At 60.4% G+C, this 27,177-nt stretch overlaps 3 protein-coding genes across 4 annotated transcripts in view; 2 read left to right on the plus strand and 1 right to left on the minus strand.

Annotated features, from left to right (window-relative positions):
• The first annotated feature begins 67 nt into the window (after positions 1 to 67).
• MRPL2 (mitochondrial ribosomal protein L2) lies at positions 68 to 1,652 on the plus strand. Its single transcript, XM_021537027.2, has 6 exons — positions 68 to 317; positions 389 to 530; positions 618 to 733; positions 823 to 933; positions 1,246 to 1,319; positions 1,409 to 1,652. The coding sequence occupies exons 1-6, from the start codon at positions 68 to 70 to the stop codon at positions 1,619 to 1,621; spliced, it is 906 nt and encodes a 301-aa protein (XP_021392702.1). The 3' UTR covers positions 1,622 to 1,652.
• A 753-nt stretch (positions 1,653 to 2,405) lies between these two features.
• Positions 2,406 to 17,546, plus strand: LOC110472822 (cullin-9). The gene is made up of 30 exons (XM_077781922.1): positions 2,406 to 2,433; positions 3,185 to 3,823; positions 6,049 to 6,203; positions 6,549 to 7,067; positions 7,194 to 7,329; positions 7,525 to 7,715; positions 8,169 to 8,574; positions 8,769 to 8,970; positions 9,218 to 9,425; positions 9,522 to 9,715; positions 9,841 to 10,058; positions 10,204 to 10,435; positions 10,851 to 10,956; positions 11,248 to 11,475; positions 11,639 to 11,729; positions 11,797 to 11,968; positions 12,145 to 12,250; positions 12,418 to 12,513; positions 12,601 to 12,776; positions 13,284 to 13,417; positions 13,497 to 13,673; positions 13,890 to 14,005; positions 14,426 to 14,608; positions 14,950 to 15,107; positions 15,397 to 15,607; positions 15,706 to 15,871; positions 15,994 to 16,139; positions 16,318 to 16,435; positions 16,879 to 17,075; positions 17,158 to 17,546. The coding sequence occupies exons 2-30, from the start codon at positions 3,199 to 3,201 to the stop codon at positions 17,446 to 17,448; spliced, it is 5,958 nt and encodes a 1,985-aa protein (XP_077638048.1). The 5' UTR covers positions 2,406 to 2,433; positions 3,185 to 3,198; the 3' UTR covers positions 17,449 to 17,546.
• Positions 17,547 to 17,750: 204 nt separating this feature from the next.
• LOC110472802 (phosphofurin acidic cluster sorting protein 1) overlaps positions 17,751 to 27,177 on the minus strand; it is a 53,497-nt gene continuing 44,070 nt past the window's right edge. Inside the window, exons 10-25 of one of the 2 annotated variants that reach the window (XM_021534843.3) lie at positions 23,987 to 24,080; positions 23,607 to 23,678; positions 23,171 to 23,301; positions 22,915 to 23,047; positions 22,702 to 22,806; positions 21,327 to 21,433; positions 20,870 to 21,024; positions 20,666 to 20,776; positions 20,476 to 20,578; positions 20,081 to 20,113; positions 19,677 to 19,719; positions 19,543 to 19,585; positions 19,307 to 19,448; positions 18,991 to 19,214; positions 18,683 to 18,796; positions 17,751 to 18,582 (exon numbers count right to left, since the gene is read on the minus strand). In XM_021534843.3, the coding sequence (XP_021390518.3) occupies positions 18,467 to 18,582; positions 18,683 to 18,796; positions 18,991 to 19,214; positions 19,307 to 19,448; positions 19,543 to 19,585; positions 19,677 to 19,719; positions 20,081 to 20,113; positions 20,476 to 20,578; positions 20,666 to 20,776; positions 20,870 to 21,024; positions 21,327 to 21,433; positions 22,702 to 22,806; positions 22,915 to 23,047; positions 23,171 to 23,301; positions 23,607 to 23,678; positions 23,987 to 24,080 (1,726 nt within the window). In that variant the 3' untranslated portion in view covers positions 17,751 to 18,466. The remainder of the gene's footprint in view (positions 18,583 to 18,682; positions 18,797 to 18,990; positions 19,215 to 19,306; positions 19,449 to 19,542; positions 19,586 to 19,676; positions 19,720 to 20,080; positions 20,114 to 20,475; positions 20,579 to 20,665; positions 20,777 to 20,869; positions 21,025 to 21,326; positions 21,434 to 22,701; positions 22,807 to 22,914; positions 23,048 to 23,170; positions 23,302 to 23,606; positions 23,679 to 23,986; positions 24,081 to 27,177) is intronic. The other variant, XM_021534845.3, reaches the window with a different exon arrangement.

Raw genomic sequence — 27,177 nt, forward strand, 5'->3', positions numbered from 1 at the left:
ACCTGCCGGCGGCGCCAGGTGAGGCCCGCGGCGGCCCCGCCCCGTCCGGCGGCGCCTTTCCGTGGCCATGGCGGCGCTGGGGCTCTGCCGCGCCTTCGGCGCTCTCCTGCTGTCGGCGGGCCCCCGCCGGGCCCGGCCCCCGCCGCTGCCGTCCGGCCCCCAGCCCTGGCTGCCGGGGCCGGTGTCGGCTCCTGCCGCCTGCCGCGGGCTGGGCGGCTCGGCGCCGCGCTGCACCACCGACCCGCTGTGGAAGTGCCGGGTCAAGTACACCGTGCGGCCCGTGGGCATGAAGAAGACGGGCGGCCGCGACCACACAGGTGGGCGGGCGGGCTGCCGGGGCCGGCTGGGCGCGGGAGATCCCGCCTGCAGCCGCTCCCGTGTCCCGCAGGCCGCGTCCGCGTGCGGGGAATCGGTGGGGGGCACAAGCGGCGCTACCGCATGATCGACTTCCAGCGCCTGCGCTACGAGGAGGGAGCCCCGCCGGAGCCCTTCACCGAGAAGGTCATCAGCGTCCGATACGACCCTTGCAGGCGAGTGCGGCGTGCGGGCTCGGCCCCGGGCCCGGGCAGTAGCGCCGGCCCGGCCCCCTGCTCACCCGCCGCGGGTTCTCCGTGCAGGTCGGCTAACATCGCCTTGGTGGCTGGCGGCAACCGCAAGCGCTGGATCATTGCCACGGAGAACATGCAGCCAGGGAACAGCATCACGAACTCACCTCACATTAGTAGGATGGCAGGTGCACGCCAGGGCCAGGGGCAGCTGTGCTGGTCTTGCCAAGGGCTCATCGGCTGCTCCTTGCCCAACTTGTCAGCTTCTGTCTTCCAGTGTCAGCCAGTGAAGGGGACGCGTACCCACTGGGGGCTCTGCCTGTTGGCACGCTGATCTGCAACCTGGAGAGCCACCCGGGGAAGGGAGCGCAGTACATCCGGGCAGCTGGTATGTCCCCACACAGGGAACCCACTGCTTGTAGGAGCTTGGCTGAGCACAGCTGGAGAGGATGGTAGGGGAGCACTGGCCTGTGACAGGGATTTGCCATCTTCTTATGTTAGAGTGCAACACATCCCTTCTGAAAAGCAGGGGCAGCTCTGCCCCGTTGATTCCTCAAGGCTCTGTCTTCAGCAAGAAGTGCTGCATTTAGTACAATAGTGGGGGCCTTTGGGGAGTTACCAGCATGGGGATGTGCTTGTCACAGGGTGAGATACTTGTCCTGCTGCTCAAGGCAGCTGCCTCCTCTCTTGCCTGCTGCAGGTACTTGTGGGGTGCTGCTGCGGAAAGTGAATGGGACAGCCATCGTGCAGCTGCCGTCCAAAAGGCATATGCAGGTAAAGGAGCTGTGCTGCCCCTGGCTCGACTGCCTGGGCACACAGCCGTATGCCCCCAGAGAGTCCTGCAGCTCTTCTCTCTCCCCTAGGTGCTGGAGACCTGCGTGGCCACAGTGGGCCGCGTGTCCAACGTGGATCACAACAAGCGGGTGATCGGGAAGGCGGGCCGGAACCGCTGGCTGGGCAAGCGCCCACACACGGGCTTGTGGCACCGCAAGGGTGGCTGGGCTGGGCGCAAGATCAAGCCTCTCCCACCCATGAAAAGCTATGTCAACCTGCCACGTGTCAAAGCAGTGGAGTGATGCCCAGGGCGAATAAAGCGTTTTTCATGCCGCTGCTGTTGCATTACTTTTGTCTTTTATGCACAGGGTCTTTCCTCACTTTCCCACGGGTCAAGTTCTGCTGTGTTCAGTCCCTGGCTGGAGTGGAATTGGTGGGAGAGATGAGTGTGGGGCTGTGGATTGCCTTGGCTTGAGTTTGAGGTTGGTGGGTGACCCGGTGCGGTCAATCGGCACAATCGTGTCAAACCTAGCTGCAGGACACCCGAGCTCTTCTCTCACCCTCAGCTTGTGGAGGAGTGAAGGCAAGCGGACTGGAAGGTGGCTTCCAGCCAAGGTGACTGGGAAGCTGCGAATCACGGACATCATCTCCTCCCAGCCCCGGCAGCGCCTCACTGCTCCCTGGCCCTTCTACCGCCGGCCGCTGCGTCCTTCCCTCGCCGCCTTCCCTGTCCCACCCTGCCCGTCCCTCTGCGCGCCGAGCGCCGCGCTGCGCTCCCGGTGCCCCGCTCCGCCGAGCGCCGAGCGCCGCGCTGCGCTCCCGGCGCCCCGCTCCGCGCCCCGCCGAGCGCCGCGCTGCGCTCCCGGCGCCCCGCTCCGCGCCCCGCCGAGCGCCGCGCTGCGCTCCCGGCGCCCCGCTCCGCGCCCCGCCGAGCGCCGCGCTGCGCTCCCGGCGCCCCGCTCCGCGCCCCGCCGAGCGCCGCGCTGCGCTCCCGGTGCCCCGCTCCGCCGAGCGCCGAGCGCCGCGCTGCCGCCCGCCGGCCCAGCCCTCGCGGCCGCCGTCGGGCGGGTCCGCGCAGGCGCCGCGGCCGGAGCGGCGCGGGAGCGGGGCGGAGGTAACGCGGCGGCCTCGGCGCGGCCCCGGCGGAGGGCGGGCGGCGGCCGGGGAGCGCCCCGAGCGGACCGGCCCGGGACGGGCCCGGGCCGTTTGCGGGAGGCCTCGGTCGCGGCCACCGGCCGGCCGGGCAAGAACCGGGCCGGGTCCAGTGCTCCGTGCCCGGCGAGCTCTCGCTTTGCCCGCGCCTGGAAGGAGCTTTGGTGCTGCCGCTGGCGCGGCCGGCCCGCACGAACCCTCTCCACGGGGATGGCAGTGCCGTGCCGCCTGCCTTTAGCATGTGTGCCCGGGCACAGGCCTGTCCCTCACCGTGTCCCGGTTCCGGCTGGGCCATGTGCAGCTTGTGCTGGCCTCCTGATACCGCATGTGGGCTCTGCCTGCCTCGGGCAGCTCGCTCCATCAGCACGCAGCCGGGTGTTATAGCTAAGCTTCCTGGGGAAAGCTGTCCTTCCTGGGCACTGCTGTCCGTATTCCTGCCGTGCCCACAGTCTGTTGGACAGTCCAGAAATCACTGTGTTTTGCCCTGTTATATTGTAACTATATGCGGCTTTTCAAGGAGAAAGTAAGCCATATCTCATACTTGCTGTGTTAGGGCTGTACAGCACTGTCCTTGAGTACAGCTGGTATAAAAGCACATTTTTATGGCTGCATTGCCATATCACCAGCACTGTCACACACAGGAACACGGCTCTCTAGCCATAGCATGCCTCAGCCACCTCTCCCCAGCTCCTGCTTCCCCTCTGTCTCTGCAGACACATCTGCTGCCATGGTGAATGAGAAGCACAATGGCACCCTGCTTGTGCAGCTGGGGCCCAAGCTGCAGGCCCGCCCAGAGAAGCTGCTCCGGCAGCGGCGGGGCCACGACGACCGTCCGGAATACCTGGTGCAGTGGAGCGTTGTTAGCTTGGAAGAGAGAGCAGCGGGAGGCGGCAGTGCCTCCTCTGGAGAGACCAAGGCAGAGAACATCTCCATGTGGATGTCTGCAGAAGAGGTCTGCGCCAGCTGCCCAGTGCTGCTGGGCCAGAGGAGGCCGGAAGGGCCAAGGCTGAAAGAGGAGAAGGCGCCTGGTCCATTGGCCACGGAAGCCTCGCTGGCCGAAGCCTCGCTGGACGAAGCCTTGCTGGACGAAGCCTCGCTGCTGGAGATGAAGGCCGATGTCAGGAGCCTGGTGCAGCGAGCCAGGCGCCAGGTGGCCGAGGCCGGGACACCCGAGTGCTCCATCCTGAGCACGGTGCACGTGCTGGGTGCCTACGCCAGCATCGGCTCCCTGGCGGGTGCCTTCAGGGAGGCGGGAGCCCTGGAGCTGCTGACGAGGATGCTGTGCCACAGGGAGAAGCAGATCCGCCGCAGTGCCGGCGAGATGCTGCACGCTCTGGGTGCACACGATGCAGGTGGGGGCTGCTCCTGCTCGGTGCCACTGAGGAGGGGTTGCTGGGCAGCTGAGGGGTGCCAGGCCTTTGGGATGGGTGAAATGCCTGGGAAGCAGCATGTCTCGGGGCTTCTTGGCAAAAGGGGAAGAATCAGTGTGGATCTTCCAGACTTCCATGGTTGCAGTTGTCTGGACTGCTCTTGGAGTTAGAAACTCTTTCCCCTGCCAGGTTTCTGAGCTGGGATGCTGATTAACTGTTAGGAGTGTGAAGGAATGTAAAGGCTCCTCTGGCAGCCCCAGCACCTCTGCTCCACTGCTGGAGCCCAGCCTGGGGAATCTGTAGTTTCTCAAGCTGAGAGATGCAGCTGTCATTTGCAAGTTTTCCATTTGCAGGTTCAACCAGTAGCAAAGCTGATTGCCCATCCTGTAGCACAGACACAGGCAGGACTCAGCACACACTTACAGCACTCACATAAACACAAGTACAGCCAGCCGTGTCCCCTCCTGCTCTTCGTCCAGCAGAGACAGAAGGTCACTGCAGCTAGCACGTACTGCATTTTCCACGTTCACAAGTACACACACATTCATGGATCCCTTGGGTACCAGCATGGCCCTTCTCTCCTGAACATGTGCCTGGATCCAAGCCCTTCTACCAGTCTCAGGGATCCCCGTGCTCATTGTTAAAGCCTGCTACCTGCCAGTAAACCTGTAGCACTTTTGTTCCACAGTTCACATTAACACATCCCTTGGGACTTCCAGCACACCCACCACCCACCTCATACCTTGGTCTGGACCCAGGACCTCCTCCTTGCTATTCCAGCATGAAGTTTTGCTGATGAGTTACATGCACAGCAGGGTTGGGAAGTATGCAGACAGTCACCCTTTCCCACTGGCCCCAGGCACTGCAGTTCTGCTTCAGCTGCTGGTGCTGAACTCTTCACTTGCCTCCCTTCCAGCAGCTGTTCTTCAGAACTCAGACTTGTTCTCTCCCCAGTGGCTGATGACCGAGGATCCCGCCAACTCCAGGCACTAGCACTGGAGCTGACTCTTGCACAGTAGCTGGCGTGTCAGGCCAGGGACTCCTACACACCTGATCAGAACTGAGTAATTTGATCTGGGTCAGCTGTACACCAGTCTTCCTGATAACTGGCACTCCAAGCTCAAATCCATTATTTGATCCAGAGAGTGATGGCACCTCCAGCTGTCACTCACTGCACTGACTGACTCCATGGGGCTCCCACACCCTCAGTGAGGCTCCGGTTCGTGGTACCAAATGCCACTCATGCAGGTCTCACCAGCAGCTGGCACTCGGTCTTTGCAGCACACGCACAGGGTAGAGAGACTTAGTAAAGATTCAATAAGAAAGTAGGACAAACTGTGTCAGTCAGGTACAGGGCTGTCAAACAAACACACTGATCAGCCATGGTTTAAACATGACTGGCACCTTTTATGGCCCATTCTCTGCACCCCCTTTTGTGTTCCTTGCCAATTCCAATTAATCAGATAATCTTACAGAAAAATAATCATTCTCACATGCCAGATGTCCTTACTAATTGTTGTCCAGATGTCCTTACTAATTGTTATGACTGACCAGATTTGTTTCTCCTCACTGCATCCATTAGCATTTGTCAGTCAGGTTTGTGATTCTTCATGTTCTTGTTTATGGCTTCCTTCTTACTTTGACTTTTTGCAGTGAAAAGGTCCTTGACTTGATACACTTAGAGAAACAGAAAATCTCCTTCCATGTACCCTTGCAATGAAAACCAGTGCCAAAGGGCTTGACACAGCCCTGGTCAGTAGAAGTTGGTCCTCACCCAGTTTTCTCATTTAAGAGGAGCTGCCGTGGCTTGGAAGTGCCTGATGAGACTTGGGTGCACCTGGAATGTTGCTGGTTGTGGTGTATCCCACAGGAGATGTGGCTTTCCCTGTCCTAGTGCCTGAGTTCATGCAGCTCTGCAGTGGGGCAGAGGAGGGGCTTATTCAGCGTAAAACCTGACTTCTTTTCTTCCCTGGAACCCTGTTCTAGAATCAGTTATTTGGGGTTGCTGCTTTGTGAGAATCTCACAGCTTTAGGGGTAGAAAAAATACACTGTGGAGCAAAATGTTGCCACTCCAGAGGAAGGGCCAGAACGTGGTTCAGGTGACACTGAGCAGCAAAGCTGTTCCTTCCCTGCAGCTCTGTCTCTGTCAGGGAAGGTGGGTGAGGGTTGTCTTTCTGGGGCCTGAAGAGTTTTGTTGTTGTTGCAGGGAGCCGGGCCTATGTGCTGCTGTCCCTGAGCCAGCAGGATGGCATTGAGCAGCACATGGACTTCGACAGTCGCTGCACCTTGCTGGAGCTGTTTGCTGAGGTCATGTCCTCTGCAGAGCACTGCATGTCCTTCAAGGGGATTCACCTCCCACAGGTGGTGACAGAGCCGCCAGCAGCCCTGGGCCTGCGGGGCATGAGGGGCCAGGAGGGGTGGGAGTGGGGGCCAGAGCTGGCAGCTTGTCTGGGACAGGAGGGGAGCTGAAGGTGGGCAGGTGAGCAGGACTGGCTGGGGGAAAGCTGGCACAGGACCTGGGTCTGGTGAGAGGCACCTGGAGAGCCTGGTCTGCGAGCAGGGAGGGGAGGGTGGGCTGAGAGGTCTCTGCTGTGCCAGCTGGTCTGGAGCTGTCACGGGAGCCTGCCTGGGAATGAGCTGATGGCTCAGAGAGCTGGGGGCTGGAAGTAATCTGCAGGCCGAGTGTGAGAGCTGTGCTTGTTGCAGATCCCTGGGAAGCAGCTGTTTGTGCTGGTGAAGCACTACCTGTGTGTGACTTCTCTCCTGGACAAGCTGAGCAGTGGCGTGGAGCAGGGAGAGGAGCAGCAGGGCTGTGCTGTGCCCAGCCCTGTCCCTGAGGAGAGGAGCCGTGTGAAGCAGGAGTTTGAGTTCAGCATGGCCATGGCAAACCTCATCTCGGAGCTGGTGCACGTGATGGGCTGGAGCCACAGGCACAAGGCAGAGCCGCTGCCCCAGCGGGACCTGCAGCCTCGCCCTGTCCGTTCCATCTTCCAGCACAAGACCCCAGCCAGCACTGCTGCCGAAGCAGCCCCCACGTCCCCAGTGAAGGAGCCCGTGACCTTCAAGACGCGCTCGGCCTTCCCGAGCCGCAGCAGCTACGTGGACTACGTGCAGGCCACGCTGGTGAGCGGCATGCGGGTGCGCATGCTCGAGGACTATGAGCAGGTCAGCGCCGGTGACGAGGGCGAATTCCGCCGCAGCAATGATGGCATGCCCCCAGTGCAGGTAATGCTGCTGGGGGAGCAGGTGATGCCAAGGGGCATGTCTGCTCTCCTGTGCAGCCTTGCATGGGAACACTGGGGTTGGGCTTGCCTTCTACCAGCTGGGTGTATTCTGGGCTCTCCTCTTCAGGTGTACTGGCAAGCTCTGGGCTGTACGTACTGGGTTCACTGGCACATGGTTGAGATCATTGGCCCTTCAGAACAAAAGGAGCTTGAGGGCCAGGAGAGGGTGAATACCCTGACACGAAACCACAGACTAAGAGCAGGTGAGCAGCCCATCGGTCTCCTTCAAGCCTGTTACAACTCTCCCACTACCCTCCTGTCACCTTCCTTTCTCCCAACAAGCTGGGGACCTCTTCTGCCCAGCATGAGCTCTTTTCTTGGAGAATGAGGAGTGTGCAGCAGAGGACGGGGGAGTTGGCAGAGTTGACAGTGCCCTTCCTTGCTCTACTCCCCTGCAGTTCCACAGCCATTCCTGTGCAAGCCCTTGGGGGGGCTGTACTCCCTGCCTTACCTGGGGCAGCAGCTGCCCAAGGCTGCAGACACACTGAGCCGTGCCGAATGGTGGGAGCTGCTCTTCTTTGTGAGGAAGCTGGAAGCACAGGAGCAGAAAGAGATCACCTGTCTGATCCAGCAGCACCAGGGAGAGCAGGTAGGGGCCAGTGCCTGCAGCAGGGAGATGGGAGGGAGAAGCAAAGGGAGCATTAGGGAAAGGAGCAGGCCCAGAGGAGATGGCAAGTGTGAGCTGTGCAGGGACAGCCTGAACGGGGCAGAAATGGGAGGGTGAGTGGGGATGGCGAAAGCTTGGAGAGCTTGGCCCAGCAGAGCAGTGAGTGGAGATGAGAGGAAAGGCAGTGTCCCCTGACTGGAAGAGTGACTGTCCAGCAGGGTTTGGGCAGGCGAGGCAAGGCCGTGGGGCCATTCTGCCAGTTGCAGTTGGGTGGTGAGCACGGGTGGGGAGGTGTGGGCTGGTGGGAATTGGGCTGGGGACAGGCAGGGGAGGGTGGCAGTGGGGAGTGGCCCTGGGCATCTCTGGCGGTGCAGCCTTTCTGTCCGTTGTGCCAGTGGCTGCCACAAGGGCCGTGGGGTGCGTGGCGAGCCCGAGATGAACTTGCCCCCGTGGGTGTGGCTGTCACAGGTGGATGAAGAAGCCCTGATGCAGCTGTCGGTACCTGTGGAGCTGGCCCAGAAGGTGCTGCAGGTCCTGGAGAAGCGGTGCCAGGGCAGCTCTCTGCGTGACCTGCGTGGCTCCCGTGTCTATGCCAGACACTTCCTCGGGAGACGGGCAGAGCAGGATGGTAGAGGGAGCACCACAGCATCCTCAGAGGGTGACAGGAGCACCGGCCCTGAAGGCACAATGGCCAAGGCAGTGGAGGGAGACCTTTCTGCAGCCCCAGGGTCACCCCAAGGCTGCAGTGAAGTGGCAGTGAAGTCGGACTCCCAGCTGTTCAGCGAGCTCTTGGAGAGGGAAGGGCTGTTCTTGCCAGAGGTGACGGAGGAGCAGAGCCAAGGTAATGTCCTGCCACACGCTGGGGCGCAGGTGCAGTGCTGGCAGCAGCACTGCAGCCTCCACAGGGGAAGGCTCTGGGCAGGGCTGCCTGAAGTGGGGTGCCTGTGGGTGCTGGGTGTGTGGGCGTGTGGCGCCCTGGGAGCTGCTGGAGGTGTCACCTCCAGGCTGTCCTGACGCCTCCGTCCCTCCGGCCAGCGTTGGGCGGCTCCAAGGGGCTGAGTGAGAGCGGCTCGCTGGCCAAGGTTGCGGCTGTGGTGGAGGTGATCCAGAGCAGCAGCTCAGCGGTGGGGCTGCGCTTAGCTGGGCTCAAGCACATCCTGAAGATGCTGGAGGAGGAGCCCAAGTCGGAGCAGCAAGTCGGCACAGCCCAGGACAGGCTGGGCACCGGGAGAGCTGGGTGAGTGCTGGGGTGCTGCGCACTCCTCCTGCTGCCTGGAGAGGGCCCTTTGGGCAGGGTGGGGGACCGTGCTGAGCTGGAAGAGCGGGAGTGTGAAGGGTGGTATGTGCAAGAGGAAAGGTGGATTTTGTGTCCCTTTGTCCCAGGCAGGCGCATTGGCAGGGCTGTCCCAGCTGCAGCGTGGGCAGGAAAGAGGTGGCTGGCAGGGCCCAAGGGGGCTCTGCCTGAGGTGTCCTGTGACACGCAGGGAGAAGCTGGTGCAGGTGTCAGTGGAGCTGCTGAGCACGGAGGTGGCAGAGAAGGCGCTGGTGGCGGTGACGCTGCGTCTGCTGGCCGTGCTGCTGGCCCGGTACGAGTGGCGCGTGCCCTTTGCCACGGAGGGCGGCGTGCGGGCCGTGCTGGCCTGCATGCAGCAGCACGGCTGCTCCGCCCTGGTGCAGCAGGCCGGGCTGGCGGTGAGCGCCGGGGGATGCGGGGGTGGGCAGGGGTGCGCGGGCTGCCCCGGGCGTGGTGGAGGGGCCGCTCCCTGTGTGCCGCTCTCGTCCTCGCAGGCCCTGAAGGTGCTGGTGGGAGCTGCGGACGCTGAGCCGGGAGGTGCCGGTGGGAAGTGCTTGCCCTGGAACCACGGCGACGCACAGATGATGAGGGAGATCTTTGCCAGCATCGGCTCTGCCTCCAGCAAGGGCTCTGCCGGCCTGCTGAGCAGCATCCCTGCTGCCCTGAGCACCATGCAGAGGGTCCCAGGGTAGGGGCAGAGTGTGGGGAGCGGCTGAGGTTGGGGAGAAGGATGGGCAGGGCGGGCAGGTAGCTTGTGGGTGCAGGGGAGGCTCTGTGCCTGGGGTGGAGAGTGGCACGGCTGTGTCCCCACAGGGGCTCCTCAGGGGTGCAGAACGGCCTGCTGGTGGTGAACATGCTGATGGATGGGCACCGGGGCCTGGCGGAGCAGCTGGCGAGCTGCGATCTCCTGGCAGTGCTGCAGAGCTGCTGGAGGGCCGGGCAGAGCAGCGGCTGCCCCCAGGCAGTGCTGGCCCTCAGCGCCATCAATCGCCTGGCGGAGCACGGGCTGCCCCTGGGCCCGGAGGCAGCAGGTACCGTGCTGCCCACCCTGCCCGTGCCACGGCCCCGTGGGTGCCACGGGCAGGGCTGCCTGGCCCGGCAGGGCAGAGCACCCTGAGGGGCTGCTGCCGCTGGAGTGAGTGCCTGGGCTGGGCTCACGTGTCCTTGTCATGGCAGGCAGAGAGGTCCTGTTGGACCCAAAGGGCGTGCAGATGCTGCTGGGTGGCCTGGACGATGGTGGCTTGTCCAAGGAGGTGGTGGTGGCCCTGGAGCGGCAGCTGTGCAGTGAAGGCCCTGTTCCCTCTGGCCACGTGGCCCAGCTGCTGCAGGACCACAGCTGCTTCAGGCTGTTGCTGCACAGCTTGGAGCTGCTGGGGACAGAGAAAGCCGTGAGCCTGAGCATCCTCAGGTGGGTGCAGGGCAACTGGGGGGAGCGTGGGACCCCCTGAGCAGGTGTGTGAGTGCTGGTGGTCATGCTGTTTGTGGGATCTGGTGGGGGTATTCTTCACTGGGGGCAGGCTCACCCCAGCCTGTAGGCAGGTGCTGATTGGTGTGTCCTGGGGCACAGGGCCACATGGAGCCAGAGCAGCTGTGCCTGGGTGCTGGTGGGGACATACGGGGCAGCAGAGGACATGCCTGGGTGCTGGTGGGGACATACGGGGCAGCAGAGGACATGCCTGGGTGCTGGTGGTGTGTGCAAGGTGCCAGGGAGCCTTGGTTCCCAGTCCTGGAGAGGTGCCTTCCAGGCGGGGCAGGGAAGCAGGGCTGCCTGTAGCACTGCTGTCCCTGTGCCCCAGCCTGAGCCTGCCCCCTCCGTCACCCAGGATCCTGAACAAGTTCCTGGACAGTTATGAGGAGGATGTGCTGCCCTGGCATGAGTGTGTGGAGCCCTGTGTGTCCTTCCTGATCACCCACAGCAGCAGCTGGGAGGTGAGGGGGCCCCGGGACTCCCAGCAGGCAGGGTGGCTGTGCTGGCTGTGCCTCAGGCAAGCAGGGCCCCGCGGGTGGCAGCCTGGCCTTGTGTCCGAGGTGCTGGGAGAGGTGGGGAGCGTCTGTCCTGGCCATGTCCGTGACCTGGTGGCCCTGTGCCCAGTCTGGCTGTGCCTGGCCAGGCTCTGGTGGGGCTGGGATGAGGGGAATGGAGCTGCAGCTCCGGTTGCTGGGGGGCCCTGGGGAGTTGCCAGCAGTGCCCCACGTCTGCTCATGGCTGCATCTCAGTAGGTGCTGCAGGAGGTCGTGGGCTTCCTGCACCGCCTGGGCAGTGCCAGCAAGGACTGTGTGGTGGTGATGTGCCACGTGGGCACCCACGAGGCTCTGTGCAAAGCCCTGGAAAAGCACAGCACAGTCCTGGCGCTGGTGCCGGCCCTGCTCAACCTGCTGACGGAGTGTGAGAAGTACGCCGGCCTCTACAAGAAGCTGATGAGCAGCATCTTGGCTGGCTGCATCCAGGTGGGCCTGGGGAGGCACAGCTGCCTGAGGATTTGGGTCTGGGGGCATCAGGCTGTGCCTACTGCTGAGGGACGGCCTTGTGCTCTCTGCCTGGCACAGCCCTGCAGGGGCTCAGGGGAGCAGGACCTGGGGCCCCTGGTAAGAGCCTTGCCCCATCCCACAGCTGGTCCTGGGACAGATTGAGGAGCACCGCCGGAGCCAGCAGCCCATCAGCATCCCCTTCTTTGATGTCTTCCTGCACAACCTATGCCAAGGTGAGTGGAGGCAGGGGGAGTTGAGCCCAGGCTTGGTGGCTGGAAGCTCCTTGTGCTCTGCCCACAGGCTCCAGCATGGAGGTGAAGGAGGACAAGTGCTGGGAGAAGGTGCAGGTCTCTTCCAACTCGCACCAGGCCAGCAAGCTCATGGACAGGAACCCCAGGACCTACTGGGAGTCGAACGGCAGCACCGGCTCCCACTTCATCACTGTGCACATGCAGTGTGGAGTGGTGATCAGGTGGGGCTGGGCCGGCAGGGCTGTGTGTGGAGGAGAGGGCTTTGGGGATCTGTGCCAGCCCTGCCACAGTGTCCCCGTCCTGGGGGCAGCGGGACTGACGGGCAGTGCGTGGTGCTGTCAGGGTTAGGGCAGGGAGGCGGGGATGGCCGGGCAGCCTCGTGTTTGCTGTGCTGCAGGGAGCTGAGCATGCTGGTGGCCAGCGAGGACTCCAGCTATATGCCATCGAGGGTCGTGGTGCTGGGTGGGGACAGCCCTGCCACCATCAGGACAGAGCTCAATGCGGTGAGTCCCCGTGGGAGTGGCGGGCTGGTCCTTGCCGTGCCCCGGGGAGGTGTGGCTGTGGTGTGAGGCCCTGGGAGGTGCCCTCGGGGAGGTGGGAATGGCAGGAGCTGCACTGTGGGAGCCTTCTTGGGCTGCCTGTCACGCTGAGGGCTCATGCCTCCGTGCAGGTGACCATCCTGCCCTCGGACAGCAGAGTGATCCTGCTGGAGAACATGACCCGCTTCTGGCCCATCATCCAGATCCGCGTGAAGCGGTGCCAGCAGGTAGGGGAGCTGGGCCTGGGGCTGGGAGTGGGCAGTGTGGGGCGCTGGGGCTGTGCCCCAGGAACTGAGGGTCCCGCTGTCCTGCAGGGTGGCATCGACACACGCGTGCGTGGCATCGAGGTGCTGGGTCCCAAGCCCACCTTCTGGCCCATCTTCAGGGAGCAGCTGTGCCGGCGGACGTTCCTCTCCTGCACTGCTCGGGCTCATGCCTGGAGCCAGGAGATCTGCCGAGACCGGGGGCGGCTGCTGCAGCTCTTTGGCAGGTGAGTCGTGTCCTGGCTGTGCCATCGCATCCCTGGTGTCCCGGGGGGACATGGCTGGCAGCCTGTAGGGAACTGCGGGGCTGGGAAAGGAGCAGCTGGCTGTGTCACCTGGATGGGAGGGGCCCTTGCTCCTTCCTGGCCACCAGAGATCCTTCCTGGCCAGAGCCACCTTGGGGTCATCTGGGTTTAAGCTGGGCTACCCCCCTAGAGCAGGATGCCGGTCCCCCCAGGGCTGGCACGTCCTGACAGAGGTTGGCCAGGCACAGCAGGATCTCGTGGCCACAGGCACTGCACAGCCCCCATTTGGCAGGAGGGGCGAAGGCCCCAAGGGCCATTGGGGGCAGGCCCCGAGACAGCAAGGGGCTCTCCCTGGCTGCTGGTGGCTAGTGGGGCCAGCGAGCCATCGTGCCTTGGCAAAGGGCAGAGCAGGGAGCCACCACTGTATTCTGCTTTCCCATGGGAGTTCTCCAGCCCTTGGCACCGTGTGCTGCCCGGTGTCTGTTGCAGACTGAACCGGGCGCTGCGGCACGAGCAGGGCTTTGCCAACCGCTTCCTTCCCGACAACGAGGCAGCCCGGGCACTGGGCAGGACGTTCTGGGAGGCCCTGGTGAAGCCCTTGGTGCAGAGCATCACCAGCCCAGGTACCCTGCGCTCTCCGGGACCCACCTGTGCCGTGCCCCAGGCAGAGGCACCTGGCTCTGAGTCTGGTTGGCCTCGCAGACCCTGATGGTGTCAGTCCCCTGGGCTGGCTGCTGACTGAGTACCTGGAGAGCGTGGAGCTGCCCCGCTGTGCCACAGGACACAGGGCTGCCTTTGCTTCCTGCGTGCGGCGCCTGACCCAGCTCCTGGTGCACGTGGACCCCGGCGGCCCCGAGCCAGAGGAGACCAGAGCAGCTGGTGAGCCAGGGGCTGCTCCAGAGTGCCAGGCTGTGGCCCTGGGGCTCCTCTTGGGAGCATCCTATGGCACAGAGGCTCCTGAGCCGGATCATGCTCAGGTCATGCTCATGCTTGTGGTCATGCCCCAGCAGGGCCGTGCCTCAGCCCTGCTGTGGCAGGTCAGTGTGTGGGGCCTGCTCATGGAGCTACACTGAGCCTGAGGTTGACCCTTGGCAGGTGGGAAGGAAAGGAAGAACAAGGAGGTGCCAGCCAGGACTGCAAAGGCGGTGGTGGAGAAGTCGAGAGGCCTGTGGGGAATTTCGCAGTGCTGGCGCGGTGTGGTGCAGCAGCAGGTAGAGCTTGGAGGGCTGACTGGGAGGGGTGTGGGACCTTCCCTGGGTGGTTGGAGCAGGGAGCGGGGTCTGGCAGTGCCATGGGGAGGGCAGAGGGCTGTACCTGGCCTCCACAGAGCCTGGAGCGATGTGGGGACAGCCCTGCTGTGCTTGTCACGCTGGCACGGCTCGAGTGCCAGCCAGGCCAGGAGACAGGTCTGGTGCCAGGCTGTTACTTCCTGCTGGGCTGCTGCTGCGTGTCCACAGTGCCCGCACAGCCCCTGGGCAGCCCTCAGAGCTGCGCTCCCACCTCGGCAGCCCTGCAGCGGCAGCAGGGCCCCGAGTCCCGGGGAGCCAGGCAGTTGGTGTCGGCAGGGCAGGGCTGGGGATGTTCCAGGGGCACGTCCCGCTGCGGGCTCAGCCCTCGCGCTGCTCCCGCAGGTGCAGCGGTTCCTGGAGGCGGCGGGGCAGGCGCCGGACCTTGCGGAGCGCTACTGCCGGCTGTACCGGCGCCTGCGCGGGGCCACGGAGGAGCTCTTTGGGCAGCAGGCCGCCTTTGTGCTGGCCCTGGGCCAGGGCTTTGCCGGGGCTTTGCTGCAGCTCTCCTTCCTGACTGCGCTGCATGTGAGTCGAGGGAGCACAGCCCCGGTGCTGTGGTCCCGGGCAAGGGCTGGGGAGCTGCCCTGGCCCACGGCACTGGGGCAAGCTCTGGGTGGGTGGTGTCCTGTTCCCTCTGAGCCACAGAGCCCTGCCCCGGCACCCCGGATGGTGCCCAGCTCAGGTGCGTGGTGCTCATCCCAGGGTGGGCCCAGCCCTGGCACACTCTGGCCTTGGGCTGGTGCCTGGGCACCCTCGGTCCCTGGGAGTGCCAGAGTTTCCCAGCTGCTCCCTGCAGGGACATTCCCCCATCCCGGCCCTGTGGGCACCTGGTGAGTCCTGTCTGTAGCCAGCCCTGTCCCTTGCAGGTGAGTGAGCAGTTTGCCCGCTACCTTGACATGCAGATCCAGGAGCTCCGCAGGGCTGCGGGCAGCACGGGGCCTCTGGAGCGGCTGCAGCAGTTCTTGGAGCCCTTTGTCGTCTTCAGTGGCCTGGAGTTTGCCCACACCTTTGAACACTTCTACAGGTGAGGCTGCTGTGTCTCCAGAACCAGGGGCCTGCTGCAGCGTGGCCTGGTGTGCTGGGGGAGCTTGGCCTGCTGTGGCAGTGGTGCTCCCACTTTGCTTTTATGGGATCATGGAGTGCAGAGGGCCTGCGGGTGCTGCCAGTGTGTGGAATCACATTCCCTGCTGGGGACAGGGAGGGGCCACGTGCCGTGGAATACGGTGGGCTCGGACCTGTGGCTGTCTCCTGGTGGGTGGCTGATGGCCACAGGGCTCGGGGCCAGCCCTGACTGAAGCTGGTGGCCGTGGCAGGCACTACCTGGGGGACCGGCTCCTGACACAAGGGCCGTCATGGCTGGAGGAAGGCATCGTGGAGCAGATCGGGCTGTGCTTCCCCAGCCGCTTTCCCCAAGATATGCTGAGCAACTTGGCCGAGTCGGAGGAGCTCCAGCGGCAGTTCCGCCTCTTCCAGCTGCAGGAGCAGGATAAGTGGCTGCTGGAGCTGGACACGGGCCTGGAGGAGGTGAGAGGGAAGGGGGCGTGGGCAGGCCGGAGGCCGCCGGCTTTCCTTGCGGGGATCCCGGAGCCTGACTTGAGCTGCCCTCGTGCCCCTGTGCCCAGGTGCTGGGAACAGCCACAGTGACAGATGTGCCAGAGGTGAAGGTGCTGGCCCTGTCCCCGCGCTGCTGGCCTGTTTCCCCACTGTGTTGCATGGATAACCCTGGGAGGTTTTTCCCAGCGGTGCTGAGCTCCCCACTGGATGAGTTTGCTGACTTCTGCTGGCAGAGTGAGTTCTGTGGCCGGGGGTGTGCCCAGACCCTCCAGGGCAGCTCAGCCACAAGTGGTGGTGGGCTGGGAGTGCCTGGCAGGGCTGGTCCCCGTCCCTGGCACTGACACTGTCCCTGGCAGGCCAGAGCCAGCTGGGCTGGGAGTGCACGAAGCCCCGTCGGCTGCAGTGGACGTGGCTGGGCCACGCCGAGCTGCAGTTTGGAGACTGCGTTCTGCACGTGTCCACGCTGCAGATGTACATCCTGCTGTGCTTCAACAGCGCCCAGGTAGGGGCTGGAGCCACGATGGGGCCAGGGAGGCAGGGGAGGCTGGAGCATGGCAGGGCTGTGTCCTCCCTTTCCTTCTGGTGGGGTCTCCAGCAGTGTTTGGGGCACAGGACCCCATTCTTAGGCAGGGCCCGTGGCCAGTGAGTCTTGGCCATTGCCCTCCCACCCTGTGCTGCAGGAGGTGGCTGTGGAGGCCCTGCTGCAGGCTACAGGGCTCCCTGCTGACCTGGTGCACCAAGCACTGACACCGCTGACCCACGGCCAGGGCATCCTGGTGGGGAGCTGCACGCCAGGGGGTGAGTGCGGGGCTGGGGCACCCAGGGGAGGGGCTGGCCTGAACCCCGAGGGGGTGCTGGGCTTAGGGGTACAGGAGCTTGTAGGGCTGGTGAAGGGGCTGGGTCCACGTGTTGGTGCTCAGGGCACGGGTTGTGTGTCAGGGTAGGGCCTGAGGCCAATGTAGGGCTGGGGGTGATGTGTGGGGTGTGGCTCGGGGCCATGGACAGGGCCTGGGTCAGTGTGGGTGGGTGGGTCTCAGGTCTGTGTATGGGCTTGGGCTGGGGCCAGGGGCTGTGTGCGTGCCTGTGGCTTGGAGCCACATGCTGGGGACAGGGCGGGGTGGCCAGCGGTGCAGGCAGCTGCAGCAGGCCCAGCTTGGGTCCCCCAGCCCCACGTGTGTCCTGGGGCTCCTTCAGGGCTCAGCTCGAGGCTTGGCTGAGCCGGGGTTGGGGGCTGGCTCCAGGTGCACTGCAGCTGAACCAGGCAGCCCTGGCCCAGAGCTCCGACCGCCAGCTGAGGCTGCTGCCCCAGCAGAGGTACCTGCGGACAGAGAGGGCCGAGGTGAGCGCCCTGGAAAGGAAGAGGAACGTCCTGTGCTGCCTCATCACCCGCATCCTCAAGGTGGAGAAGCAGCTGCACATCGACAACCTGGTGTTCAGGGTACGAGGGTGGTGTGGGCAGAGGGGGCACAGGGGCTGTGTGGGGCTGCAGCCACTGCAGTGGGGCTCCCTTGCTGCTGTAGGTGATCGATGCCTGTCAGAAGGGCGAGCTGGGCCCCGGGGTGCAGTTCCTGAGCTTCTGCTGCCACAGTGTGGACGTGCTGTCCTGCATCCTGCACCTGCTGAACCAGGGCTATCTCCAGCGCCAGGAGGGGAGGCCTCATGTCTTGGAATACATCTCTGCTGAATCCACAACGCTCCCCACTTCTCAGGTCCAGCCACAGGTTGCCTTCCAGACTGTAGAGATTAAGACAGCAGCAAGTCTGGCCTCTGCCGTCTCTGAAAGGAGACAGACTTTTTCCACATTCAGGTAGATTGAGAACCTGGCTGGGAGAACTCAGGCTGAATCCAGTCTATCTCTTCCTAAACACATGTGAGTTTTATTTAAATAAATGAGCCAAACTCCACCCAGTCCCACTGTGTAGTCTGTTTGAGAGCTCAACTGGTCCATGGTTGGGAGTGTGGCCAGGCCACACCCATGTGCTCAAGCAGCCCTGACAGTTGTGCTTGCTGGAGTGGTGGTAGTAGCTGCACCCTGCCCAAATTTTTTCTCTCCCAGCTCTGCTGAGTCATGCCCTCAGACATGAGCGCACACGTACACACACATACCCTGCCATAATGGTAACAGCGTTAATTTATTAAAATTAATCCTGAAAAGTAACCATACAATAAATTTAAAAAAAATAGAATCTTGTAAAAAAAAAAACTCAGGTGCCCTCATCCCACACCTCCAGCTGGCAGCACCATGGGGTAGGGCTGGTTGGGAAAGGATGGGGAGATGAAGAAGACAGTCTCAGCAGCAGGGCTGCAGGGGGACTGGAAAAGCTGCTGAGGCTGTGCTGCAGAGGGCAGGGCCAGCACAGCAGTGCAAGGCTGGCAGTGGGGCTGGCAAGGGTGGTACAGGGGTGGTGGGCCCTGCTCAGCACCTGCCCCTGCACAGAGCAGTCTGGCTGGCTGCAGCACTGGGGAACTCGCCTGGGTCCAGCCCAGCTGGGACCCTGGCTGGCTACAGGGCTGGCCTGGCAGGTGCATCTGTGGGGAGTGGGGCCCAGAGCCCATCCTGGGGCCCTGCTGGCTGGTGCCAACCCTTGTCCCAGGCTTGATGGGGGACACGGGAGGCAGATGGCATGGTGTCCTGGCTGGTGTTGGAGGGTGCACGGACCCGGTCTCAGTGGCCTCACCTTCATGGGTCTTGGCCCACAGGGTGCAGGTATAGTATCCCCCCCTACTGAGCAGGCAGGGACTGGTCTGCAGAAGATGGGGACAAGAGCATGTCCATCTCCCTGTCTCCTGCAACCCACTGCAGCTCCATTCCAGGGATGCCCCAATGTCTCACACACTCTTCGAGTAGCCGAAGATGCCCACAGGGAGGTACTTGACGTGTGTTGGCCACTGTGCTGCCAGCTGGAAAAACTTCACATCGTTCCACTCCACCCCATCTATGGAGACTGAGAGGAGAGGGTGTAGTGAGCCACAGTGCTATCACAGCCAGCCTGTGCTGCCTGGGCTGCCCCACTACAGCCTCAAGGAGCTGGTACCTGCCCTCACCTCGCAGCATGGTGTTCTGGTGCTTGGCTGTGCAGATGAGGCGTGTGATCCCTTCAATGACTTGGCTTTTGGGTTCCAAGTCTTTTTCTTTTGGTTTCTTGCTCAGGAACATCACTGGGGACCAAGGCCAGACAGGACCAATGTTAGGATGCCCCCACCTGGCCCTAAGTGGGAGCCCCTGCCCCAGTGCATTGACTGATCCCTGCTGGGCCACATCTCAGCCCTGCCCTCCTGCAGGCTCCCCCCACCCTTTCTGCAAAGCACTGTGGCCCCACAGACAGAGAGCACCCCAGAGTGGGCTTGGTTACCTTTCTTGTTTTTTTCCTTGGTGACCACAGTCATGGCCATAGTGCTGGGGGACACCAGTTCCCCTGTGCTGGGGATGCGGCTGACTTGGAGCGAGCGGAAGTTGCTCTTGAGTGTGTTCTTGATACCCGTCTCCCGCCTGTCACCCTCCTTCTTCCTGTCCAGCCCTTGTGTTGTCCAGTAGTCCACCTGCAGGCCCATCACCTCCACACCAGGGCTTGGAGACCTGGGTAACATGGACAGCACATGCAGCACACAGGTGCTGCCTCTGCTCCTCTCCCCTGACTGCCGCAGGCTGAGGGGACCTTGTTTCCTTACCCAGCACCCGAGAGGCTGCTGCTGACGGATGGAGAGGGTGGTGGGGTGCTCACGGTCTCCTTGCCGTAGGGAACAGCTACACTGGAGGCTGGTGTTGAGCTCAGCAGGGAGGGGGTGCAAACTGTGGCATCATCCGAGTCCACTGGGAAGAAAAAGTGTGGGTTTGAAGGTTTGGGGGGCACCAACAAGAGCCTCCCATCTGTGGAGAAGAGAGATGGGCATTCCCAGATACTCACCGGAGGCACTGAAAGACTGCTCTACCAGGCCCACCTTCACCACCTGCAAGGAGAAACCAGAGGATACCCAGCATCAGCAGGACTGTGCACTGCACCTCTCCCCTCAGCCCCTGCTGGCCCCTCAACTCACTCACCCCCACAAAGGGGACAAACTTCTGGCAGGAGTCCTCATCAGGGCTGCAGAAGGAAGAGAGTCTGGTCAGGGTCTGGGTGTGCTGAGCACCAATTGCTGTGTGACTACTAACCTTGTGCCCAGGCAGCCCTGAACTCACAGAGGTCAATGTTGGCTCACATCCACTAGGACCATCTCCTCTGCCCTCCCTCCCATGAGACCCCCTGTCCCAACATGGCAGCACAGGGCACACTACACAAGGAGGCAAGGAGTTGTCCCCTCCAGTGCTGGGAAAGGGCTTGCATGCGGGAGGGCAGCCTGCCCCTTTGGGGGGGTCATGGCTCCTCTGCACAGCAAGAGGGATGGACGCACATGGGGAAAGGCAGGGAGGGGCCAGGCAGCGGCACAGCAAGCACAAGCCAATACCTGATATAAAAATCAAAATAGAGACTTCTCTTCCTTGGGTGCCAGAAACCAAGAGAAGGGAGAGGTGAGAGTGCAGCTGGAACACGAGCATCAACCCCCGGACAGCACAGTACCAGCTTGCAGCCCCACCCAGCCCATCCCAGCCCTCGCAGCTGGTCCCCACCACTGGGGCTATCACAGTCACAGCTACTGGAGGGGCCAAGGACACCAGGAGGTGGCAGGGAATGGTGCTGTGGACCGCTCACTGTGGGAGCCCCAGCTCCCCTCAAAACCATGCTGCTCATCAGCGGAATGCAGGGCCTCACTCACTTGTCCCGTGTCCCTCATTCCTGTCCTGGGCACATCCCAGACTGGGGCTGCGTGAGGGAGGACAAGCACCCTGGGGTCCCACTCACCTCTTCTGCTTGTAGGTCAACATGGCCTCAGAGATGGGGAGCTGGTGAGAGAGGCTGGCTCCAGCAATGAACTGGGCAACACGGCCGGCTATGTCCACAGTGTCTATGGGCACAAAGAGCAATGAAGACCTCGATGGTAGCTGGGCTCCCCATCAGGGCACTGCTGATGCCAGCCTGCCCCACTCCTCACCTGCGGTGGGAGGCTCAGCCCTGCTGAACAGTTCCCGCCACGCTGTGTCCAGGAAGAGAGTGCTGTATTTGTTATCCACCGAGGCCAGGTACTTGGCCAGAGGGTGAGAACCTGCAGGAGAGAAGGGCAGTGTTGGGTTCAGCCAGGGGAGTCTGGGGAGGTGGGAGAGAACAGCCCTAGGGCTGGGCTCCTCATGGTTCTCACCCAGCGGCACAAGCAGGAAGCGAAGGTAGTTGAGCCAGTCGGGTGTCTTGCTGGCCAGTTGCTCCACAAAGAAACGGAGGACGACACTCAGGTAGCTCTGGTCTCCTGCCACCACCACCTTCACCGGGGGAGGCATTTGGGAGTTACAGTTACAGCTGCCAAAGGGAGAGGAAAAGGAGACCCTGAGGGACATGCAGTGGCTCAGCAGGTGGGCCAGGGGACATGATCTGCCAGGCCAGCTGACAAAAACCCACTGCTGAGAATATCCAGCTTGGTGTGCACTGCCAAAGGCAAAAGCAGTACTGGGACCCCCCCACTCTCCCCAGGATGTACACCTGTTTTTATAGTACCATCCACAACCCCAAAGGGTCCTAATGAGCCCTGGGGAGTCAGGGCCGTACCCAGCTCTTCTCTGAACCCATACAGTGCCACCAGGCTGATCCCAAGCTGTACTCACTATCGCTGGATGCGGGAGACAGTGGTGTTGAAGGCTGCCTGGATGTCCGCCACGGAGCAGGTGGATACAACCAACTGCTTGTGCGCCTGGAGCTGCTCGCTCACGTACTGCCAATGCAGAGAGCTCAGGTTAAGGCACCCTGGAACCATGGCTGTGCTGGCCAGCACCAGCCCATGCCTGCCCTGAGTCCCGTGCCCCTGGGTTACAGCTGGGACACCTGTCCCCACCCATGCCATGCAGGGAGGATGAAACCACCAGGTTTCAGTCTCCCTGCACAGTTACATCCTGAGCATCCCCACTCCTCCCAGCTCTGCTCTAGGGGCCAGCCAGCCCCCTGCTCTCACCTTTGAACACAGCAGTCACCACCCTTGCCATGGCAAGGGAAAAACTGTTCCAAGAACCAGGCTGTGCTCCTTGAAATAAGCAGTTTGGTCCAGGGACCCTCTGATTTACGTTCTGTCATCCCACAGCAGGATCCTACTCTAGGCTCCCTCTGCCTCTGGTCATACCCTCTTCTTGCTCTCTCCCACTATGGCACTGCAAAATCCTTCTGTCTCTTGATGTGTCTGCATGCAGTTCAACAGTGGCAAAATAGGCAGTCAAGATGGACAAGGGGGCTGGTTCTGCAACTGGGCACTGACCCTTTTTTCCCTATCCAGGACAAGTGGAACAAGCCAAAAATGCATGGCCTGAGTCAAGACTTCACCGCCTCTCAATAAGTGCTTTCTTCTGCCTCACAATTTTCCAGCACCCTTTCTGAATGCCAGATGTAGCTGCAGGATCCTGAAGGAGTCTCACAAGTGTTTTATCTAACTGCATGTTTGCACACATGTACATTTCCTTGCTCACCTTTGGTTTTAGAGCTCTAGGTATGGGGGAGGCAAGTGTTTGTCAGACACTGGGCCTGTCCTCACACGCCACCCTGCTCTGATGATGTAGTTAATGCTCCCTGGGAGTGGCAGGTGACACTCTTGCATCTCTCAGTGGGAAATACCTCTGCTGCTTCCCAGGGCCTGGTGCCCACACAGGAGAGGTCTTTGCCATGGAATCCAACAAAGCTCTGACCCATAGGTTTCCTGGGAGACAGAACCAAGCAGTGAAGGCGTAGGGCACAGTCTGCTAGCCAGTGTTTCTGGGACTGATCAGGCCATCATGTTTTGAGAATCCAGTGATGCTGTGTGATGGAGGGGAGACACCTGACTCGTGTATGTGACTCAGCATCCTGTAAATGCACTGTCTCCTTGAATGAAGTGCCACACTGGGGGAGAGGAGAGCACAGCTGATGCCAGTTTCCCTAGATGCCCTGCTATAACTGGGAGAATTCACCCTGCTTACAGCTGCCTACATGCATCCAGCTCTCATCACACCTACTCACCTGGCCCTGCCACTCAGCAACATTCACCAGCACGATGCTCTCAGGGAGCTGCTCGTCTGAGACCAGGATCTGGTTCAGCTGATCATAAACAGATTTTCGAGGCACCTGTGACAGCATCACCATAGAGGTTAACCCCAGTCATCCACCATGGACACTGCCCACGGCTGAAGATCTGACAGAGCTTTTGAATGAGAAGCCTCCAAGTGGGCTCACCTGGGTGTTATGCCATGAGTCTGGGGAGCTCTCACTGTCCAGGCTGCTGGTACGGCCACCTTGTACCTTTGAGCTCTGCCGGTCCTTCACAGAGGTGCTGCGGGGACGCCACAACTGCTTGTTCTCTGCCTTGCTGTGAAGGAGAAGCAGGAGAGGCAAAACTGTTGAGGAAATCTCATCTCCACCAACCCCTACTCAGTTCAGGGAGCTAGTGTGAGCTCTATCAGCCCTGGGAAGGGGCACAGACCTGCCTTACCTGGGCGATACAGCACTGGGGATATCGGCTTTGGTCCCAGGGCCCAGCTGGGCCAGTCTGTCCATGCTGCCCTCCCTCATGGCAGCCTCTGTGGGGCCCAGCCAGGAACACGACTCCTCTGTCACCAGCTCCTGAGGGCCACACAGAGTCACTTCACACACACTGCTATCCTAGCTCCAACAGGGAGCAACCCTGAACCCATGGGTGCCCATCATCAAGAGACTCCAGGTGGCCCCTTCTGGAGAGGAAAGGCTGCAGGGTCTTGGGGGGGCTGGGCTGCATTTCCTGCAGACCCTAACACTCCTTCAACTCCTGCTGCTCTCCAGCACAATCTGCTTGTCTTCCCAGCCCTGCTTGCAGCCTGGTGGGCACCCCTGGTACTCCAGAAAGCAAGCTGGGGTTTGAAAGAGCTCCACATCCCATAGCCTGGACTCACCACTGCAGGGACCTCTGTTCCTTGCTCTTCTTCTGGTTGCTGTGCTCCTGGCTTCCTCTTGTCTGCCTCGCCCTGGGGGACAGGGAGTGGGGTCAGAGCAGGATGGAGCACTCTGTGCAGGGCAGCTGCCAGTGACCCATGCCTGGCCTCACAGAACACAAGCTCCCACAGGGGAGTCGGGCATCTCTGGGACTGGCCCCAGAGGATGTCCCCCATCGCTACCTGTCTGCCTGTGCTGGGAAAAAGAGGAGGAAAGAAGGAAAGAGCAGCCCCAGGCAGGCGCTGCTAGGAGCTGTGGTCTCAGAGCACGGGCACTGTGGGGGTGCTGGGCTGCCTGGGGAGGGAAAGGGGCAAGAGGTGGTGGTGGAGGTGTAACTCACAGGGCTGCCCGACTCTTGATCCTGCCCTTTCTGGCTGTGCAAACTGCCGATCTCAGTCTGGGAACCAGAATGAGAGACTCCCTCAAAGAAACGCCTGCAGAGAAACAGACAGACGAACGGACGGACAGACAGACAGATGGGAGAGAAAAAGGCAGGAATAAGAGAGGAACCAACTCACCATGATCCCAGCACACCCCCACCAGCCTGTCCCAAGCACAGAGCTCTGTGGAGAGGTCCTCAGTGGGACACAGGGCCAGACAGGCAAGTGTCTGGGTGATGCACAGCTGAGGAGCAGACCTGTCAGCAGTTCCCCCTGTGACCTCGGGGAGCTGGAGGTAGGGTCTCCTGGGGCTTTCTGCCTCAGGTGATCCCCTAGCCCTGCAGTGCAGGTGCAGAGCTGCCACTCTGCCCCATCTCACTGGTATACGGTCTCTGTCAACACCAGTTTCAACGTGCCACTAAACCTCTCTGCTTCCGCTGCATCAACATAGTTTCCACAGACTTCTGCTGCCTTCTCTTCTGCTTCCCCTTTTCCAGGGATTGCTCCTTGCCTCTGCCTGCTGCTGCTACACATTTCCAACTGCAGCATTCACCTTCCCTTTCTGCTTTCTCCTTAGAACCATACCTCAGGTAGCACAGTACTTAAATGTGCCAGGTTTTCGGTCTCTAAGCTGACGTTTTGGTAGAGTTGCATAGTGCAGCTCCAAGGTCCTGTTTTCAAGTCACCATAGTTCACACAGGAACTCTCTTGGGGAATCCAGGACAGTCTCTGCCACTACAGTGTGAGCTTCCACCTTTGATTACCCTTTTTCCACATATTATTTCTTTGCCAAGGACCCCTTTCACAGCCTGTGGGCTGCCCAAAGACCAGTCTTTAGGAAACAAGTGGAGTCTATCACTGGATCTCACTTGCCAGTTTTCCCAAGACCTTTACAGCAACCAGAATCCACCTGCAATCTGTGACTTGGCTGCAGGAGATCAGAGTTAGATTCCCTCTAAGCTTTGTGTATGCGGTTAGTAACTCCCAGGAAATGTTTCTCCTGATGTGCCCAGTGTGTAGATAGGGCCTATGCAGTTGCAGGTTTCCAGGGATGGCCACAGAGGCATAAGATATAGAGATGTTCTTCTGTTATCAGAAGAACTCTATCAGAATGTCTTTCCATTGTTTTCTACTTTTCTCATCAGAATTTACCTGCAGTTTCCTGCAGGATACCTCCTCTGAACATCCTGCCCGCTCCTTTTATTTCCTTTTAGCATGCTTCCTCATTTGTATACTGCACACTGTACTGCCAGGCACAACAGTGTTTGTCAGGTTTTACTGCTCCTGAAAGGACATTCCACCTCTGTAAATAAATGATGCTTCCCACACAGAGCAGCTCTTCAGCAGCAGCGTTTATGCACTGTTTGGGAAAAGTCATGGCTTGATTTTCCCCTCACTGGCTCTGTGACCAGTTGCTTCAGGTTTAGAGTCACAATAGTGCCCTGGTGGGACATTTTCTCCAGGCCACACTGGTATAAATTACATCTCCTTTTACCAACATCTTTCTTCTCTCTCTTCCCTTTCATTCTCTGCTACAAAATCTCAGGCATCCTGTACAGTCATTACTCTACACTTGCCTTTTGCCAGCCAGAAATTCAATCCATACAGACTACATTAGTAACTTCAGAGTCAAACTAGAAAAACATGTAGGTTTTCTAATAGATCACCCCTCAATCAGCATCTCTTCCATACTCCTCTATATTGTCCCAAGTAATCCCACCAGAATGTGACATACCCATCGTGCCACTAGCATCACAAAGAGGTATCTTCATTCCCTCCTTTTTCTTAGACACTGGATGTGTCTAGATTATATTATACTTCCTCTGGCTTTCAACACTTCATTTAAATCAGGCTGTCTCCTCCTTCCCCATGAAAGCTGTGTTTGTTTGTGCCCTATCTCACTTGCAATTCAGAAACTTTCATCCCTCAAGGACATCACATTAAGCACAGAGCTGCTCTGCAATTTCCTGTTCTGCTGTTTAAAGGCTCTCCTCCTACAGGCGTGACTGAGCCCACATCTCGGCACTCTGAGATTTAGGTGAAGTCCAGTCCTTCTGCACAGCCTCCTTCTGTTCTAAATCAATTTAGCCCCCCTTGTCCCATCCATTTTCCCAGTCACCTATGAAGATGTTTGTTCATTTACCTTTGACCTTCAATCAACAGGTCTGTCTTGAGGTCCTGCCTAACAGCCTCAGTTCCAGCTTCAGCTTTGCCCCAGTGCAGGAGCAAACTGATGCTGCATGGCCTCCCTGGCTGATCAAAAGGATCAGCTCTCAGCACCATTGGCCCAACCCAGGGCACCAGCCACTTCCTATCACTGAAGACTGCACATCATTAGTGCCCTTGCTTCACAGAGATGTTTACAGTGTCTAGCAGGACTGTCCATGACAAGAAATGCAAGTGAGGATCACCTCAAATTTACAGGCTAGGCTGTAATTTACCCCTTGAGAAGGCTACATAGCACTTGTGAACCATGAAGTCTACATGAAACACCTTGGCAGGCAGCTTCCACATCTCCTTAGGAAAAATACAGTTCCAGAATTTTGTGAAGTATTCCCTTGTGAATTCAAGGGATGCACATTCAGCATTGCCAGAAACTGAGGCACCAGAGACCAAATCAAGCCAGGGACACTTTCTGAACAGGATGAAGAACAGCTCAGAGCCCAATAGGCTGTCCTTCCAGGAATAGCACCAAACACTCCAGGAACACTGTAATGGTGGGCACCAGCACAAACTAGCACTCATTCTGGAATGCTGTTCCAGTGATCAGATGTTTGCAGGTCCGCATTTGCAAAACCAGGGTGGAGGTCTGTCTTTACATTTAAGTACTCTCAAGAGACTTTTCTTACAGTTTCATATAGTCTATATACATAAACCACTATCTGACCACAGAAAGACCTTCCTTTTCCTCCCACAGCACCTTTGTCTCCTTTGATGAGAGACCATGTGAAACTCCTTTTGGAGTCCAAGCAGATCACTTAAGCAGCTTGCCTATGTGCCTGCTGTCACCTTCACAGTAACTTGTGCGTTTGTGAAAAACACTTCTATCATATTCCTGATTTTTCCCAAGTGGCCTATGGGTTCCAAAATCCAACAGATTTAATTTCAGTTTGCCTGTGGCAAACCATGCCTGCTACTCCTGCTAAGTACC

Source organism: Lonchura striata, chromosome 3 (genome assembly GCF_046129695.1).
Source record: "Lonchura striata isolate bLonStr1 chromosome 3, bLonStr1.mat, whole genome shotgun sequence".
In the NCBI taxonomy this organism is placed as follows: domain Eukaryota; kingdom Metazoa; phylum Chordata; class Aves; order Passeriformes; family Estrildidae; genus Lonchura; species Lonchura striata.

Bases quoted from the DNA above. Each gene is read 5' to 3' on its own strand.
- MRPL2 (XM_021537027.2), top strand. From the start codon at position 68: ATGGCGGCGCTGGGGCTCTGCCGCGCCTTCGGCGCTCTCCTGCTGTCG. The intron at 734-822 runs GTGCACGCCAGG...TCTGTCTTCCAG, and splicing joins TCACATTAGTAGGATGGCAG to TGTCAGCCAGTGAAGGGGAC. The intron at 934-1,245 runs GTATGTCCCCAC...TGCCTGCTGCAG, and splicing joins GCAGTACATCCGGGCAGCTG to GTACTTGTGGGGTGCTGCTG.
- LOC110472822 (XM_077781922.1), top strand. From the start codon at position 3,199: ATGGTGAATGAGAAGCACAATGGCACCCTGCTTGTGCAGCTGGGGCCC. The intron at 11,969-12,144 runs GTGGGGCTGGGC...GCTGTGCTGCAG, and splicing joins CAGTGTGGAGTGGTGATCAG to GGAGCTGAGCATGCTGGTGG. The intron at 16,436-16,878 runs GTGAGTGCGGGG...GGCTGGCTCCAG, and splicing joins GGGGAGCTGCACGCCAGGGG to GTGCACTGCAGCTGAACCAG.